General features: G+C 49.4%; 1 protein-coding gene across 2 annotated transcripts in view; it reads left to right on the top strand.

Annotated features, from left to right (window-relative positions):
- Positions 1-14,921, top strand: part of LHPP (phospholysine phosphohistidine inorganic pyrophosphate phosphatase) — a 151,361-nt gene that overhangs the window by 109,140 nt on the left and 27,300 nt on the right. The window contains exon 7 of one of the 2 annotated variants that reach the window (XM_073019437.1): positions 8,955-9,072. The exons of the other annotated variant lie outside the window; for it this stretch is intronic. Coding sequence (XP_072875538.1) covers positions 8,955-9,060 — 106 coding nt within the window. The 3' untranslated portion in view covers positions 9,061-9,072. The remainder of the gene's footprint in view (positions 1-8,954; positions 9,073-14,921) is intronic. 2 annotated transcript variants of the gene reach the window in all.

Below are 14,921 nucleotides of genomic sequence, written 5' to 3' on the forward strand. Positions count from 1 at the left end.
ATATGTACCGGAAAGTTATGGAGTTAGCATGTTTTCATCCACTCTTCATCCAGTTTCATTCGTGAACACCTCACACATCCATGGTACATTTATCACAACCAAGAAATTGACATTGGTACCCACACTATTCATGAGACACCAGACTTTATTTGGACTTTTTTCTTTTTGGGATGGGGTCTCACTCTGTCACCCAGGCTGGAGTACAGTGCTACAGATCATAGCTCACTACAGTCTCCATCTCAAGTGATCCTCCCACTTCAGCCTCCCAAGTAGCTGGGACTACAGGGGCACGCCCCCACACCCAGTTCAATTTTTATTTTTTGTAGAGACAGGGTCTCACTGTTTTGCTCAGGCTGGTCTTGAACTCCTGACCTCAAAGGATCCTCCTACCTAGGCCTCCCAAAGTGCTGGGATTACAGGCGTGAACCACTATGTCCACTCTTTATTTGGACTTTACTGCAAACATACGCTTCTGTATACTTGTGTGACTATTTGTTTAAGGTGCAGTCCCTGAAGTGGGATTGCCCTGCCTGATCCTTGCTGCCACATCGTCATCCCGCAGGGGACAGGGCCCCACTGTCCCCCATCACTGAGCAATGTGCCCAGGCGAGATCATAGACTTGGGCCCCCTAGGCCAGCCCAGTCTCTTTGTAGCCGAGAAAAGTGAGGCTTAGCTGTCGGGGGCTGTGGGGGGATGCAGCTTGCCACGCCTGACACCCAGACGCTGATTTTGTTTACATGAGACTCCGGTCCGAGCTCATGTCTGAGACCTGGGAATCAAAAAGCCGCCACTGCAGCCTCCAGGGACACGGCTCCCCTGGAGCCACCGTGCTGCCCCGCAGTTGTCGCCCATGGAGGCTGTAGGAGCGCCTGGCATGGCACAGGGGACGCAAAGCCCGGGCGCTGGCTCCTCCCAACGCCCATGTGAGTTCTGCCTTCCATAGACCACGTGTGTCATCTGCGTGCACATGTGTGAAACCCGAAAGACAAGCAGATGAGACCCGCCTGCCAAAATATTTGCTGCCGCGCAGAACAGTAAGTCGTTTTTGACATATGGATCTCAGCGCGCAGCCACAGCAAACAGGCAGCGCGGCGCTGAGGGGCACAGGTTTGCTGGGGGATGTGAGCTGGGAGCGTCGCCAGCAGCAGGCTCACTCCCTTGCGAGGGCACGCGTGGATTCGCTTGCCACTGAGAGCAGGGCCCCGAGGGGGGTCCTCGGCATAGTCCCCTCAAGTCCTCAGAACTTCACAGGCAGAGAGCCTGGCTCGAGAGTGGGCGGGAGCTCGGTCCGGCTTTGATCTGCAGGAGGTGTTGTGTGCAGAAGCTGTGGGTACCGGGGGTTACAGAGCTTCAGACCTGGAGCTGCTCCCAGGGCCGACCCGAACCCAGCACCTGTGCTGACCCAAGGGTCAACCAAAGTCCTGAGTTTGGCCGCACCGAGGGAGGGGAGTGGTCACATCCCACCGGGCGTGTGGAATGGCTGGAAGAAGTGTCTGATTTGGGCCCTGTAGGGCCAGAGAGGGGATTTGTAGGGACAGAGCAGGAGGGAGTGGAGCTGAGGCTGGGGGAGGGCATGGTCGGAGGTCCAGAGGTGGGAGAGGGGCCGCCATCCTGAAGCACACCCCTTCTGGTCTTCCTGCAGCCTCCGTCCCTTCCTGATCTTCCATGTCATGGGCTCCAGAGGGGCTTGGCTGGGGCCCACAATGTCCTTCTCCACTGTCTCCCCAGGGGACCCACCTGGGTTGTGGCCTTAAACCTAGCCAGATGATGCTTCTCCAGCCTCTGCCTCCAGCCAGGCCCTCCCCTGAGCTCAGGAGCTGCCATCAGTAGCTGTGCGACCTCCCCCTTGCCATCATGAACTATCTCAAACTTGGCAGCTTCAAAACAGGGCCCTTTGGGAGTTTAAGCAGAAACAGAATATTTATGCATCATCTTAAAGTAATTCCCTCGACCTCCAAATATTTAGCAATTACAAAGGGCAAAATAGGGAGTTTACAGTGAAGAATCCTGGTAGACACAGCCTTGGCCAAGTGATCAAGGTTCGTGTCACCAGTCATGAAGCGGCGTGGGCTCCTGGTATGCTGAGACGGGCAGCTCACCTCCTGCGGGTGCCCTTCCCCCAGCACACCACTCAGCCTAACCATGGGGAGCATCAGACAAAACCAAGCTGTCCGCATCTCCAAGGACAGGCACGCTGGGGGTTAGGGTTTCAGTGGGGATGAGGGTAAAGTTTACTCCCTAATTTGCCCTTTACTTGGAGAAGCCCTCGCCAGCTGCCCGAGGCAGAAGCACCCGGTTCTGTCTCTGCAGGACCCCTGCTTTGTTCTTCCTGGGATGTGTCAGCCCCTGATTTTCTGTGACAGTCCCCTGAGCCCACGTCCTGCTGCCTCTCCTGGGGGCGGGAGCTACAGGGTTTCTTGACTCCTACCTCAGCCCTGGGTCCAAGCTCTGAGCAGAGACCTCTGTCTGCATCTGCAGGACTGGCAGGCCCTTGTGTCTGTCTCTCCCCTCGTCCTGGCCCCGTTTGTCCACTCCTGCACCAGCTTCCCTGGACCCACCGCCACTGCGTCACCTGGTCGGATCTGTGTCTCCTGCACTCTCACCACCACAAACTTGCATCCTGGTCCCCCACACCCTGGCCCCCAAAGGCACTGTGCATGTGGATGAGTGAGTGAAGGAAAGGCTGGCATGTTGGGTGTGCGAGCTCACAGGGCGTGAGGTGCCTGGATGGCAGAGAGCCAGGGCTGGGTGAGGACCTGGGTGCCAGGTGGGGGGGTCGGGCAGCCTGGTGACCCCCTGAAAGGTTCACACCCCTTGGGGTCTGCTGTGATACATACTAATCTGTGCTTCATGAGAAACGTATGAGCCAAAAGAAATGGGGGTTCCCATTGGATTGGTTGTTTCTGCATTGTCCGGAGCTCTTAGACCTGGTTTCTTAACCGCTGTGTTCACTGAACACCCCGGGTTTGATGATCAGCTGCTGAGGGCGACGTCACGTGAGATTGTAATCGTACCGCCTGATGAAGTGCTCACACATGTTAACAACCACCTGGCAGGCAGGAGTTAGAATACAGCTTTCCCAGAAACATGTTCAAAGAAAAACCCATCACCAACCCGGCAGAACATACAGCACTAGTGTGGGGTGTGAGGCAGCAAGTGGGGGCGCTGGGGCGGCAGCAGGGCCAGACTCCACTCCAGGGGTTGCCCCCAGGACCCCCTTGTGGTACCCCCATACCCCTCCCCCAGACTCCTTTACATGAGCTGCCCCCAGACCCCCTCATATCCATCCTGCCTCCAGAACTCCTATATCTTGCTCCCACCCCCTCCCATATGCTTCTCCCAGACCCCCCTCCATGGCCTCCCCCCAGATCCCCCTTTGCTACCCCCCCGTATCTTACTCCCAGACCCCCCCATATCTTGCCCCCAGACCCTCCTCCATGGCTTGCCTCCAGGCCGGCTGGTAATGTGGGATACAGAGGTCTCCTCCCTGCACACACAAAACTCCTTCCCTGAGCAAGGGATAAGCAGAGGTGAGGGCGGGGGGACTGGGGGCTGGGGTGGGGGGTTCTTTAGGGCAGGAGTTACCTGCCCTGTAGATGGGGAGACCACGTTAGTGTTTGTGCAAAGCCCTGCCCTCGTGCACCTGTCCTTCCATAGCCCACGATACCCCGTCCAGCCCGGGCCCTGGGTAGGCTGCTGGGCACCCGAGCACAGCCAGGCCTCCACGTGCCACCGTCAAGGGGACTTGGCCAGCCATGATCCTGCGCACACAGGTACATTGCTCCACCCACCCAACAGCCACGACCCAGAAATAAAGCAGGCCCTGTCATTTGCATTTTGAGGATAAGGAAACTGAATAATAGAGTCTACTGAGCGCATACTCAGTCTTTCCAGACCCTAGTGAGTAGGTACCACTGTCATCCCCATTTCAGAGCTAGGAGAGCAGAGGCCAGACAGGTTCCATAGCCTGCCCAGGCGGGACCAGGAGAAGAGCCAGGCGGACTGATGGGTCCCGAGCTCGTGCTCCTGACCGCCAGGCTGTGTGTCCTGATGGCCAAGGCCAGGGTGGCTCTGCCAAGCCCAGCCAGCCCAAGACTGGACCATCCCCAGAGTCCACTCCAGCCTCCTGGGCACGGGTCACCTCCCACCCCTACCCATCCATATAGCCTTTTCCCATCTAACCTTTTCTTTAAAGCAAGACATCCCTTGGAATGGGCCCACCCTGAGATTTTATGGATCCAAAGAAAAAACTTAATTAGCTTCATAAACTGTCACTTGAGACTCTCCAGGGGACACACCTCAGCTTTCAGGTTCCCCAGGGAGTCTGAGGCTCTGAGGCGGGTGCACAGCCAGGTCCCTCTTCACCCAGCACCAGGTGACCTGAGAGGCCTGGCCCTGCCTTCCTCATTTTGAAATGTCATCCTGTGGTCACCTCTCCTTCCCTGATGTGAAGCAGTGACCAGCTCTGCCCCATCCTACGCATGTGTGCACACATACACACGTGTGTATACATGCACACACATGTAAATCCACATGCACGCACAAGCATATGTTTACACACATGCACATACCTTCACCTCCCTATCCTCCTCAGGGAAGGCCTTCCTCGGGGCCGCCCCTCCTCCACTCTGCCAGCATTGGGACTTGGGTCTTGTGGCCCTATCACAACTGTGCTTAGCTACTCCAGCTCCTCATGTGACCTCTCGGACCCCAGGCTCTGAGCTACCTGAGGTGAGGTGGGGCCACACTGGTCCCTGCCTCCGTGCAGCACACACAGCCCCGTCCTGGGAGTGCCACCCAGGTGCCCTCTAACAGTGCTTTCTAGGGGCTGGGAGGACCTCTTCCTCTGTGACAGGTGTGGTGCCAGAGTGGCCCCAGCTGAGAACCTGGCTGGCACCAAGCCCCAGGAGAGTGGTCCAGCGCGCACCTGAGTCGCTCTTCCTTCCATAGACACATTTGGAGTTCCCACTGCCTTCCTAGGCCCCACCAGATGCTGTCACCTCCAGGAAGCCTTCACAGATTCCTCCCTGCTGATAGCCTCAACCTGGTTCCCAGGGCATTTGCAAGGGAGTAGAACAAATACCAAGTTCGTGCAGGGGCTGCCGGCTGTGTGCTGAGCACGCACCCCGTGACCACCTCAGGGGCAGCTCTGCGAGTCCCCACCTGGCAGGTGAGCCACAGGGCCACAGGCATGGCTGGGGGTCCTCTGCAGAGCCTGATGTGTCACTGGCCCTCATGTGTCCTTCTCCAATCTGCTCATTCATTCATTCATTCAATCATTTATTCAGCAGGGGTTCTTGAGTGCCTCTGAGGGGGAGCGTCTGCTGTGAAGGACTGGCGGGATGCAGACGGTTACCACTGGTGTGACGGGCTCTGATCAGGAGGCACAGGGTATCGGGGAGCTCAGAGGCTGACATCTCACCCTGCCTTGGCAGATGTGGGGAGGGAGAGGGGTCAGGAAGGACATAACTGTGTGTGTGGCAGGCGCTGTGGCAGCAGAGCCGAGGGGACATAGACACAGTTGCTGGATGCAGGGCTCACACCGTGCCATACATCAGAAGCTGGCAGGGACCGAGCAGCATCTTTGCCCTCCCCCTTGCACCCTCACCACCCAGTGCAGCCCAGCACCTGGGGGGCATGGGTCAGTGCCTGGCACATTTTGTCCTGACTGTGGAAAACTCTTCACAGCCCTGAGTGCTGCTTTAGCTTTGGCCCCACCCATCTCAGGCTGCTTGGAGGCCTGAGGCCTCTCTGGAGGGCCAGAAGGGATTCCCAGTGGCCGGGTAGCGTGGGCAGGGGGATCTGCTGTGTAAGCCTGGGAAATGCTGGCTGGTTGAGGTTGGCACACTCCCCTGAGGCTGTTCCAGGCACAATCACTGGGTCTCCCCGTTGAAGTGGCTCTAAGGCAGGTCTTCCCGGTTACCAGCAAGCAGATACATGTTGCAATGGGCTGAGAGCGGGTGTGTATCTCATATTTCCCAGAGGAGATTAATGACAGCCCCTCTTTAAGGAACATCTCCCGGACCCAGCGTTCTGAGCGCCCTCTGAGCAGGCAGCCCGCCACGGGGGAGCCGGCCAGTCTGAGTCAGTCCTGCCTGGGAGGCAGTCAACTCTGGGGAAGGCAGAAGAATCACAGCACTGAGCGCCGTCCAGTTTCCCCTCAACTATATTCGTGGACACGGCGCCAACAGGGGAAAACTTACATAGCACCTATTCATTCTGAGGCCTGGCCGGCCTCTGGAAATCAGCATTTCAGTGTTGGCCAGGAAGGAGGCCAGAACTGGGCTGTAGCATTTCAATGTATGGCTGTCGCACATTTTATTTTTTTTATTTTTTTTATTTTTTTATTTTTTTATTTTTTTTTGAGACGGAGTCTGGCTCAGTCGCCCAGGCTGGAGTGCAGTGGCGTGATCTCGGCTCACTGCAAGCTCCGCCTCCCGGGTTCACGCCATTCTCCTGCCTCAGCCTCCCGGGTAGCCGGGACTACAGGCGCCCGCCACCTCGCCCGGCTAATTTTTTGCATTTTCAGTAGAGACAGGGTTTCACCGTGTTAGCCAGGATGGTCTCGATCTCCTGACCTCGTGATCCGCCCGCCTCGGCCTCCCAAAGTGCTGGGATTACAGGCGTGAGCCACCGCGCCCGGCGGCTGTCGCACATTTTATATTCCAGTCCCCTGTTGATGGACACGTAGGCCGTTTTCAGTTTTTTTCATGATCATAGATCATGCTACCATGAACAGCTCTGGACGTGTCTCCCTGTGCAACTATGGTGCTAGATGGTTTTCAGAGCATTTTTCTCCAAACTTGCCGGGTAATATTGGGGAGCTTGTTAAATATGCATATTTCCAGGTCTGTTCTGGTGGGTCTGATATTTGGAGCCAGGAATCTTTTCTTTCTTTTAACAGATACTTAAGTGATTCCTGTAGTCCAGGAAGTTTTACAAGCCCTGATGCGGAAGAGCTCACTGGAGCAAACATGCATGTTCTGTTTTACTAATTAGATATACACTACTGATGACGCCAAAGTGGACGTGCCATTTCTATCCCCTCCAGCAGTAGGAAAGAATCCCATTATCCCACATCCTGGCCAATTCTTGGTATTGTGAGATTTTTTTAAACTTCTTCTCTGAAGACTGTGATGGTATTTTGTTGTAATATAATCCACATTTTCTGTATTATTACTGTGCTTGAGCACTTCTTCAAATGTTTGATGACCTTGACCATTGAAACTTCCTTTTTGTGAATTACCTATTCATATCCTTAGCTTCACTGTGGAATGCTTGTTACTGATTTGTGGCCATTCTTTATACATTTCACTCCCACTCCTTTGTCAGTTATGTGTGATGCACACGTCTGCTCCCAGTCTGTGGTTTGTCTTTCCACTTTGTTTATGGCCTCTTGTTGGGACACAGTTTTAAATTAAAATATAATCAGATGTATTAATCATGTTGTTGTAGTTTGTGCATTTTCTATCTTGTCTAAGAAATTCATCCCTCTCCTTGTTATACCTAGAAAGAAAGATATTTTACATTCTCCTTCAGGAATTCTAAAGATCTGCTTTGCACATTCAGGTTCCAAATCTACTTGAATTTGACTTGTGTATATGGTGTGAGGTAGGGATTTGATTTTTATTTTCTACATGGATAACAGTTATTCCATTATCCCTTTTGAATAGTCCACCCTTTCTCTCACTGACTTGTAATGCCACCTCTGTCATATGTCAGCTTTTCATATTTGCTTTATCAGTTCCTGTTAAATGTGTTTTTAAAACTTTATTGAGACATAATTCACCTATGATACAATTTACCCATCTAAAGTGTATAATTAATGTTTTTCTTATAGTCGTACACCATCGCCATCAGTCAATTTTATAACATTTTCTTTTTCTTTTTCTTTTTTTTTGTTTTTTTTGTCTTGCTCTTGTCACCGAGGCTGGAGTGCCATAGCACCATCTTGGCTCACTGCAAACTCCGCCTCCTGGGTTTAAGTGATTCTCCTGCCTCACCCTCCCGAGTAGCTGGGATTACAGGTGCCTGCCACCACACCCAGCTAATTTTTGTATTTTTAGTAGAGACGGGGTTTCGCCATGTTGACCAGGCTGGTCTTGAACTCCTGATCTCAGGATCTACCCTCCTTGGCCTCCCAAAGTGCTGGGATTACAGGCGTGAGCCACTACACCTGGCTATTTTCATTACCCCCAAATAAACCTTGTACCCTTTAGTTACCTCCTCATCTCCATAGCCCTAAGCAATCACTTACCTGCTTTCTGCCTCTGTGAGTTTCCCTATTCTGAACATTTTTTATGAATGGAATCGTATAGTATGTGGCCTTTTCTGTCTATCTTCTTTTACTCTGCATGTTTTCAAGGTTCATCCATGTTGTAGCATGTATCAGGACTTCATTTCTTTTCATGGCTGAATAATACTCCACTGTATGGATGGACCAGTTATTTATTCATTCCTGTGTTGGTGTATATTTGGGTTGTTTCTGCCTTTGGCAGTAACATATAGTAATGCTGCTATAAGGATTCATGGGCAAGTTTTTATGTGGACGTAGGTCTTCATTTCTCTTGGATATATGCCTAAGGAGTGGAATTGCTGGGTCACGTGGTATCTGTTTTTAATCACTTGAGGAACTGCCAGACTATTCAAAAGTAGCTGCACCATTTTATACCATTTTACATTCCCACTAGTAGTGTATGATAGCTGATTTATCCATGTCCTTACCAATGCTTCTTATCCGACTGTTTAATTCTAGCCATTCTAGTGGCTGGTGAAGTACTATCTCATTCAGATTTTGGTTTGCAATTCCCTACAATGATGACTAGTGATGTCAGGCATCTTTTCTTATACTTATTAGCCATCTGTGTATATCTTCCTTGGAGAAATGTCTATTCAGATTCTTTGCACATTTTAATTTTATATATATATATATATATATTTTTTTTTTTTAAAGTCAGGATCTCTGTCACCCAGGCTGGAGTGCAGTGGCACAGTTACAGCTCACTGCAACCTTGAACTCCTGGGCTCAAACCATCCTTCTGCCTCAGTCTCTCAAGTAGCTAGGACTACAGGTATGTACCACCATTCCTGGTGAATTTTTATTTTTATTTTTGTAGAGATGGGATCTTGCTATGTTGCTCAAGCTGGTCTCAAACTCTTAGCCTCAAGCAATTATCCTGGCTAGGCCCCTCAAAGTATTGGGATTACAGGTGTGAGCCACCACATCTAGCCTCCTTTGCACGTTTTAAAAGTGGATTAGTTGCCTTTTTATCATTGAGTTGTAAGAGTTATTTGCATATTCTGGATATAAGGCCTTTATCAAATATATGATTTACAGATACAGTTGACCCTTGAATAACATGGGGGTTAAGGGTGCTTGCTTCCTATGCAGTAGAAAATCCGTATATAACCTTTGACTTCCCCAAAATTTAAATACAAATAGCCTGCTGTTGACCGGAAGATTTACTGAAAACATAAACAGTTGGTTAACACATATTTTGTATTTGCATTATACCCTATATTCTTACAATAAAGGAAGCCAGATAAAAGAAAATTTAAGAAAAGCATAAGGGACTGGGTATGGTGGCTCACACCTGTAATCCCAGCACTTTAGGAGGCTGAGGCAGGTGGATCGCTTGAGCTCAGGAGTTCGAGACCAGCCTGGGCAACATGGTGAAACCTTGTCTCTATTTAAAAAAAGAAAATGTATTTACTGTTCATGAAGCAGAAGCGAATTATCATGAAGGTCTTTATCTTCATTGCCTTCACACTGAGTAGGATGTGAGTAGGCTGAGGAGGTGGAGGAAGAGGAGGGTTGGTCTTGCTGTCTTGGGGTGGCAGAGGTGAAAGAAAAACTGCATATAAGTGGTCCCATGAAGTTCAAACATGCAGTTAAGGGTCAACTGTATTTTCTCACATTTTGTGGGTTGTCTGTTCATTTTCTTGATGTTGTTTTTTAAAGCACAGAAATTTTTAAAGTTTTGATGAAGTCCATTTTATCTTTTCTTTTGTTGCTTATGGTTTTGGTGGCATATCTAAGAATCCTTTGATAAATCTGAAGCCATGAAGATTTACCCCTGTGTTTTCTCCTAATAATTATGTATTTTTAGCTGTAATAGATAGGTTTTTGATACATTGTTAACTCACTTTTGCATATGGTGTAAGGTAAGGGTACAACTTCTATTCTTTTGCATGTGGCTATCCAGTTTTCCCAGCAACATTTGTTGAAGGCTATTCTTTCCCCTTTGGATGGTTATGGCACACTTGTCAAAAATCAGTTGACCATTGTAGTAGGCTGTTCTTGCACTGCTATAAAGAAATGGCCTGGGTAATTTATAAGAAAAGAAACTTAATTGGCTTATAGTTCTGTAGGTTGCACAGGACGTATAGCAGCATCTGCTTCTGGGAGGCCTCAGGAAGCTTCCAATCATAGTGGAAGGCAAAGCAGGAGTAGGCATCTCACATGGTGAAAATGGGAGCAAGGGTGGTGGGGGTGCCATATACTTTTAAATGACCAGATCTCATGATAACTCACTCACTATTGCAAATATGGCACCAAGCCCTGAGAGATCTGCCCCATGACCCAAACACCCCCCACCATGCCGCACCTCCAGCATGGAGGATTACAATTCGACATGAGATTTGGGTGGGGACAAATATTCAAACTAAATCAACCATATACACAAAGTTTTATTTCTAGACTTTCAGTTCTATTCCATTGATCACTGACATGATTACTGTTGCTTTGTAGTAAGTTTTGAAATTAGGAAGTATGAATCTTCCTACTTTGTACTTCTTTTTCTAGATTGTTTTGGCTATTCTGGGTCCTTTATAATTCCATATGAATTTTAGATTCAACTTGTCAATTTCAACAAAGAAGTCAGCTGGGATTCTGAAGGGGATTGTATCACATCCGTAGCTCAATTTGGGGAGTATCTTAGTCCATTTGTCCCGATATAACAAATACCTGAAACTGGGTAATCTATAAATAAGAGAAATTTAGCTTGGGCAACATAGGGAGACCCCATCTCCAAAAAAAAAAAAAAAAAAGCATGGTGGCATGCACCTGTAGTCCCAGCTACTCAGGAGGCTGAGGTGGGAGAAACACTTGAGCCCAGGAGGTCAAGGCAGCAGTGAGCCATGATCCACTATTGCATTCCAGCCTGGGCAACAGAGCGAGACTCTGTCTCAAACAAAAAAAAGAGAGAGAGAGAAAAAGAACAGCAGTTTATTTCCTCACAGTTCTGGAGTTGGGAATTCAAGATCAAGGCACCAGTAGGTTGGTGAGGGCTACTCTCTGCTTTCAAGATGGTGCCTCTTGGTTTGTCCTCACGTGGCGAAGGAGGGAAAGAAGAAACAGGGACAAACAGTGTTCATAGCAGCTCTTTTATTTATGAATTGCTAATCCCATTCATGACAGCAGAGCCCTCCTGACTGAATCACCTCCTAAAGGCCCCATTTCTAAATACTATCACGTTGCTGGTTTAGTTTCAACACATGAATTCTGGGGGGACGTTCAGACTGTAGCAGGGAGCATTGCCATCTTAACAATATTAAGTCTTTTGCTCCAGGAACATGGGATGTTTTTCTATTTATTTAGATCTTCTTTAATTTCTTTAAACAAGTATCATTAATCCAAAAATCTGAAATCTGGTATGCTCCAAAACCCGAAACTTTCTGAACACTAACATGACAGCAACAGTGGAAAATTCCACCCCTGTCCTCACGTGATGGGTCGCAGTCAAAATGCAATCAAACCTTGTTTCATGCACAAAATTATTTAAAATTTTGTATAATTACCCTCAGGCTATGTGTCTAAGCATATATGAAACACAAGTAAATTTTATGTTTAGACTTGGGTCCCATCCGCAAGACAATCTCATGTATATGCAAATATTCCAGAGTCAAAAAATATATATAGAAATAAATTTGAAACACTTTTGGTCCCATGCATTTTGGATAAGGGATTCTTTACTTGTATTTGTAGTGTTCACAATATAAACTATAATATAATACAAACAATATAAGCTTAAATATAAAATTTGCCCTTCTTTTGTCAAATTTACTACTGAGTATTTTATTCTTTTTGAGCTACTATAAATGGGGCTGCATTCCTGTTAGATTTTTTTCTTTCTTTCTTTTTTAAGAAATGGAGACTTAAGGGGAGGAATGGCATTGGGAGTTATACCTGATGTAAATGACGAGTTGATGGGTGCTGACGAGTTGATGGGTGCAACACAGCAACATGGCACAAGTATACATATGTAACAAACCTGCACGTTATGCACATGTACCCTAGAACTTAAAGTATAATAATAATAATAAATAAATTAAAAAAAAAAAAAAGAAATGGAGACTTAGGCCGGGAGCGGTGGCTCACACCTGTAATCCCAGCACTTTGGGATGCCGAGGCGGGCAGATTGCCTGAGCTCGGGAGTTTGAGACTAGCCTGGGCAACACAGTGAAACCCCATCTCTACTAAAATACAAAAAATTAGCCAGGCGTGGCGGCATGCACCTGTAGTCCAAGCTACTTGGGAGGCTGAGGCAGGAGAATTGCTTGAACCCGGGAGGTGGAAGTTGCAGTGAGCCGAGATCATCATTTTTGGAGATAGAGTCTTGCTCTGTCCAGGCTGGAATGCAGTGACACAATCTTGGCTCACTGCAACCTCTGCCGCCTGGGTTTAAGTGATTCTCCTGCCTCAGCCTCCCGAGTAGCTGGGACTATAGCTGTGTGCCACCACACCCAGCTCATTTTTATATTTTTAGTAGAGGCAGGGTTTTGCCATGTTGGTCAGGCTGGTCTCAAACTCCTGACCTCAAGTGATCTGCCTGCCTTGGCCTCCCAAAGTGCTGGGATTACAGACGTGAGCCACCGCGCCCAGCCTAGATGTGTTTTTAAAACAACATTGTGTAGTAAATTTTTCTTAGGCTGGTTCAAGGCTAACATGCTGAAGGTCCCAGGTAGTGAAGCAGGTGAGTCCTGAAGGACTGTGCCCCTCCCACACCCACCCTAGCAGCTGTTTCACGTTGTAGATGGGTCCCTGCGTCCCTGCATTGTCACCTTCCTGTCTAAATGAGAGGCGGGGAGAAGGAGGGGTGAAGACCAGTGAGCTTAGTCACCTCGAGGAGTGGGGCCCGTGTAGAGAAAGATGTGAGCTGTTCCCCTAGTCCTCTTCCTTCTGGGGTTGGGAGGGGGAAATAGCCCTGATCCAGCATGGACTGTGGTCAGTTACAAATGTGAGGGGGCCGGGCCCCTGCCCTGAAGGATCTCCCAGATTTGTGGGGAAGACACAAACTCAGCACAGAATGGAAAGGGGCCTGGGGACACAGTGCTATGCCGAGCTTGGAATTTGCTTCATGAAGGGACAGCCAGTAGTGTCTGTGCAGGTCCAGGGAGGCTCCACAGGGGAAGTGAGATTGGAGCTGAGGCTTGAAAGAAAGGCGGACTGAGAGGAGAGACGACTTTCGAGGACAGGAAGTGGCCTGCACAGAGGCCCTGAGGCGGGAAGGACCACAGCTCTCCTGTGGACCTCCTCTTAGTACTATCAATTTTAATTACTCAAAGAATTATATAATTAAAGGTTTGCTCATTTAAACAGACCTTCCCTGGATTAAGAGTAATTAGGTTTTATTGTCATTATCTTGGAAATTGCCTTGCCATGGACCTGTGAACACCAACTTATTTATGTATATGTGCAGAGAAATCATCTCATGGATTTTCTTTTCAACTGAGATGACCTTGGGCGATTATCAAGGTCAAGTGGTGCCCATTAAAGGTAACAAACAGCCTTTTGGGCTGGTGTAGGGGAGCCCTAATTTGCAGCGCTTTCCACTTTTTTTTTTTTCTTTTTTGAGACAGAGTTTCACTCTTGTCACCCAGGCTGGAGTGCAGTGGTGTGATCTTCGCTCACTGCAAAACCTCCGCCTCCCAGGTTCAAGTGATTCTCCTGCCCCAGCCTCCCGAGTAGCTGGGATTACAGACACCCACCACCATGCCAGGCTAATTATTTTTGTATTTTTAGTAGAGATGAGGTTTTGCCATGTTGGCCAGTCTGGTCTTGAACCCCTGGCCCGAAGTGAGCTGCCCGCCTCGGCCTCCCAAAGTGCTGGGATTACGAGCATGAGCCACCATGCCCGGCCTCCACTTTCTGTGGTGTAAATATTCCTACCATGGCCAGTTTCCTCTGGGGGATCCATGTCCCCTCCACTTCTGCCTCCATGGTCTTTGCTTGTTTATTTTCAAATGTGGCCAAAGTCCACCCTGAGGCTGGGTGCAGTGGCTCACGTCTATAATCCCAGCACTTTGGGAGGCCAAGACAGGCGGATCACCTGAGGTCGAAAGTTTGAGCCAGCCTGACCAACATGGGGAAACCCTGTCTCTACTAAAAATACAAAAATTAGCCGGGCATGGGGGCACACGCCTGTAATCCCAGCTACTCGGGAGGCTGAGGCAGGAGAATCACTGGAACCCAGGAAGTGGAGATTGCAGTGAGCTGAGATCACGCCACTGCACTCCAGCCTGGGTGACTCCATCAAAACAAACAAACAAACAAATAAAAAAACCCAAAAAAACCCACCCTGAGTTTAAAAGAAAACTAAGAAATGCTTGCTGGGCTGTCTCGGGGTGGCCACGGAGCTCCCGTGCCTGCCACAGATGAGGACGTGGAGGCCCTGGCTGGGTGCTGAATGCAGGTTGTGGGACAGGGCTGCCGGCCTCTGTAAGGATGGGGACCCCAGACCCACCCGGTGGAGCTGGGGCTGATGGCTGTGATAAACACAGCCTCACCCCGGCATTGCCCACCTCCACTGGCTGCCAGCTTTGATGGACGGCCCCACTGCCACTGCCCCTCTCCAGGCAGGCCACATTCACAGGTGCTCTGTACAGAGAGTAGAAGTTTGAGGAAACATAACCCCTGAAC

The sequence above is a fragment of the Chlorocebus sabaeus genome, chromosome 9 (assembly GCF_047675955.1).
Source record: "Chlorocebus sabaeus isolate Y175 chromosome 9, mChlSab1.0.hap1, whole genome shotgun sequence".
Lineage (NCBI taxonomy): Eukaryota > Metazoa > Chordata > Mammalia > Primates > Cercopithecidae > Chlorocebus > Chlorocebus sabaeus.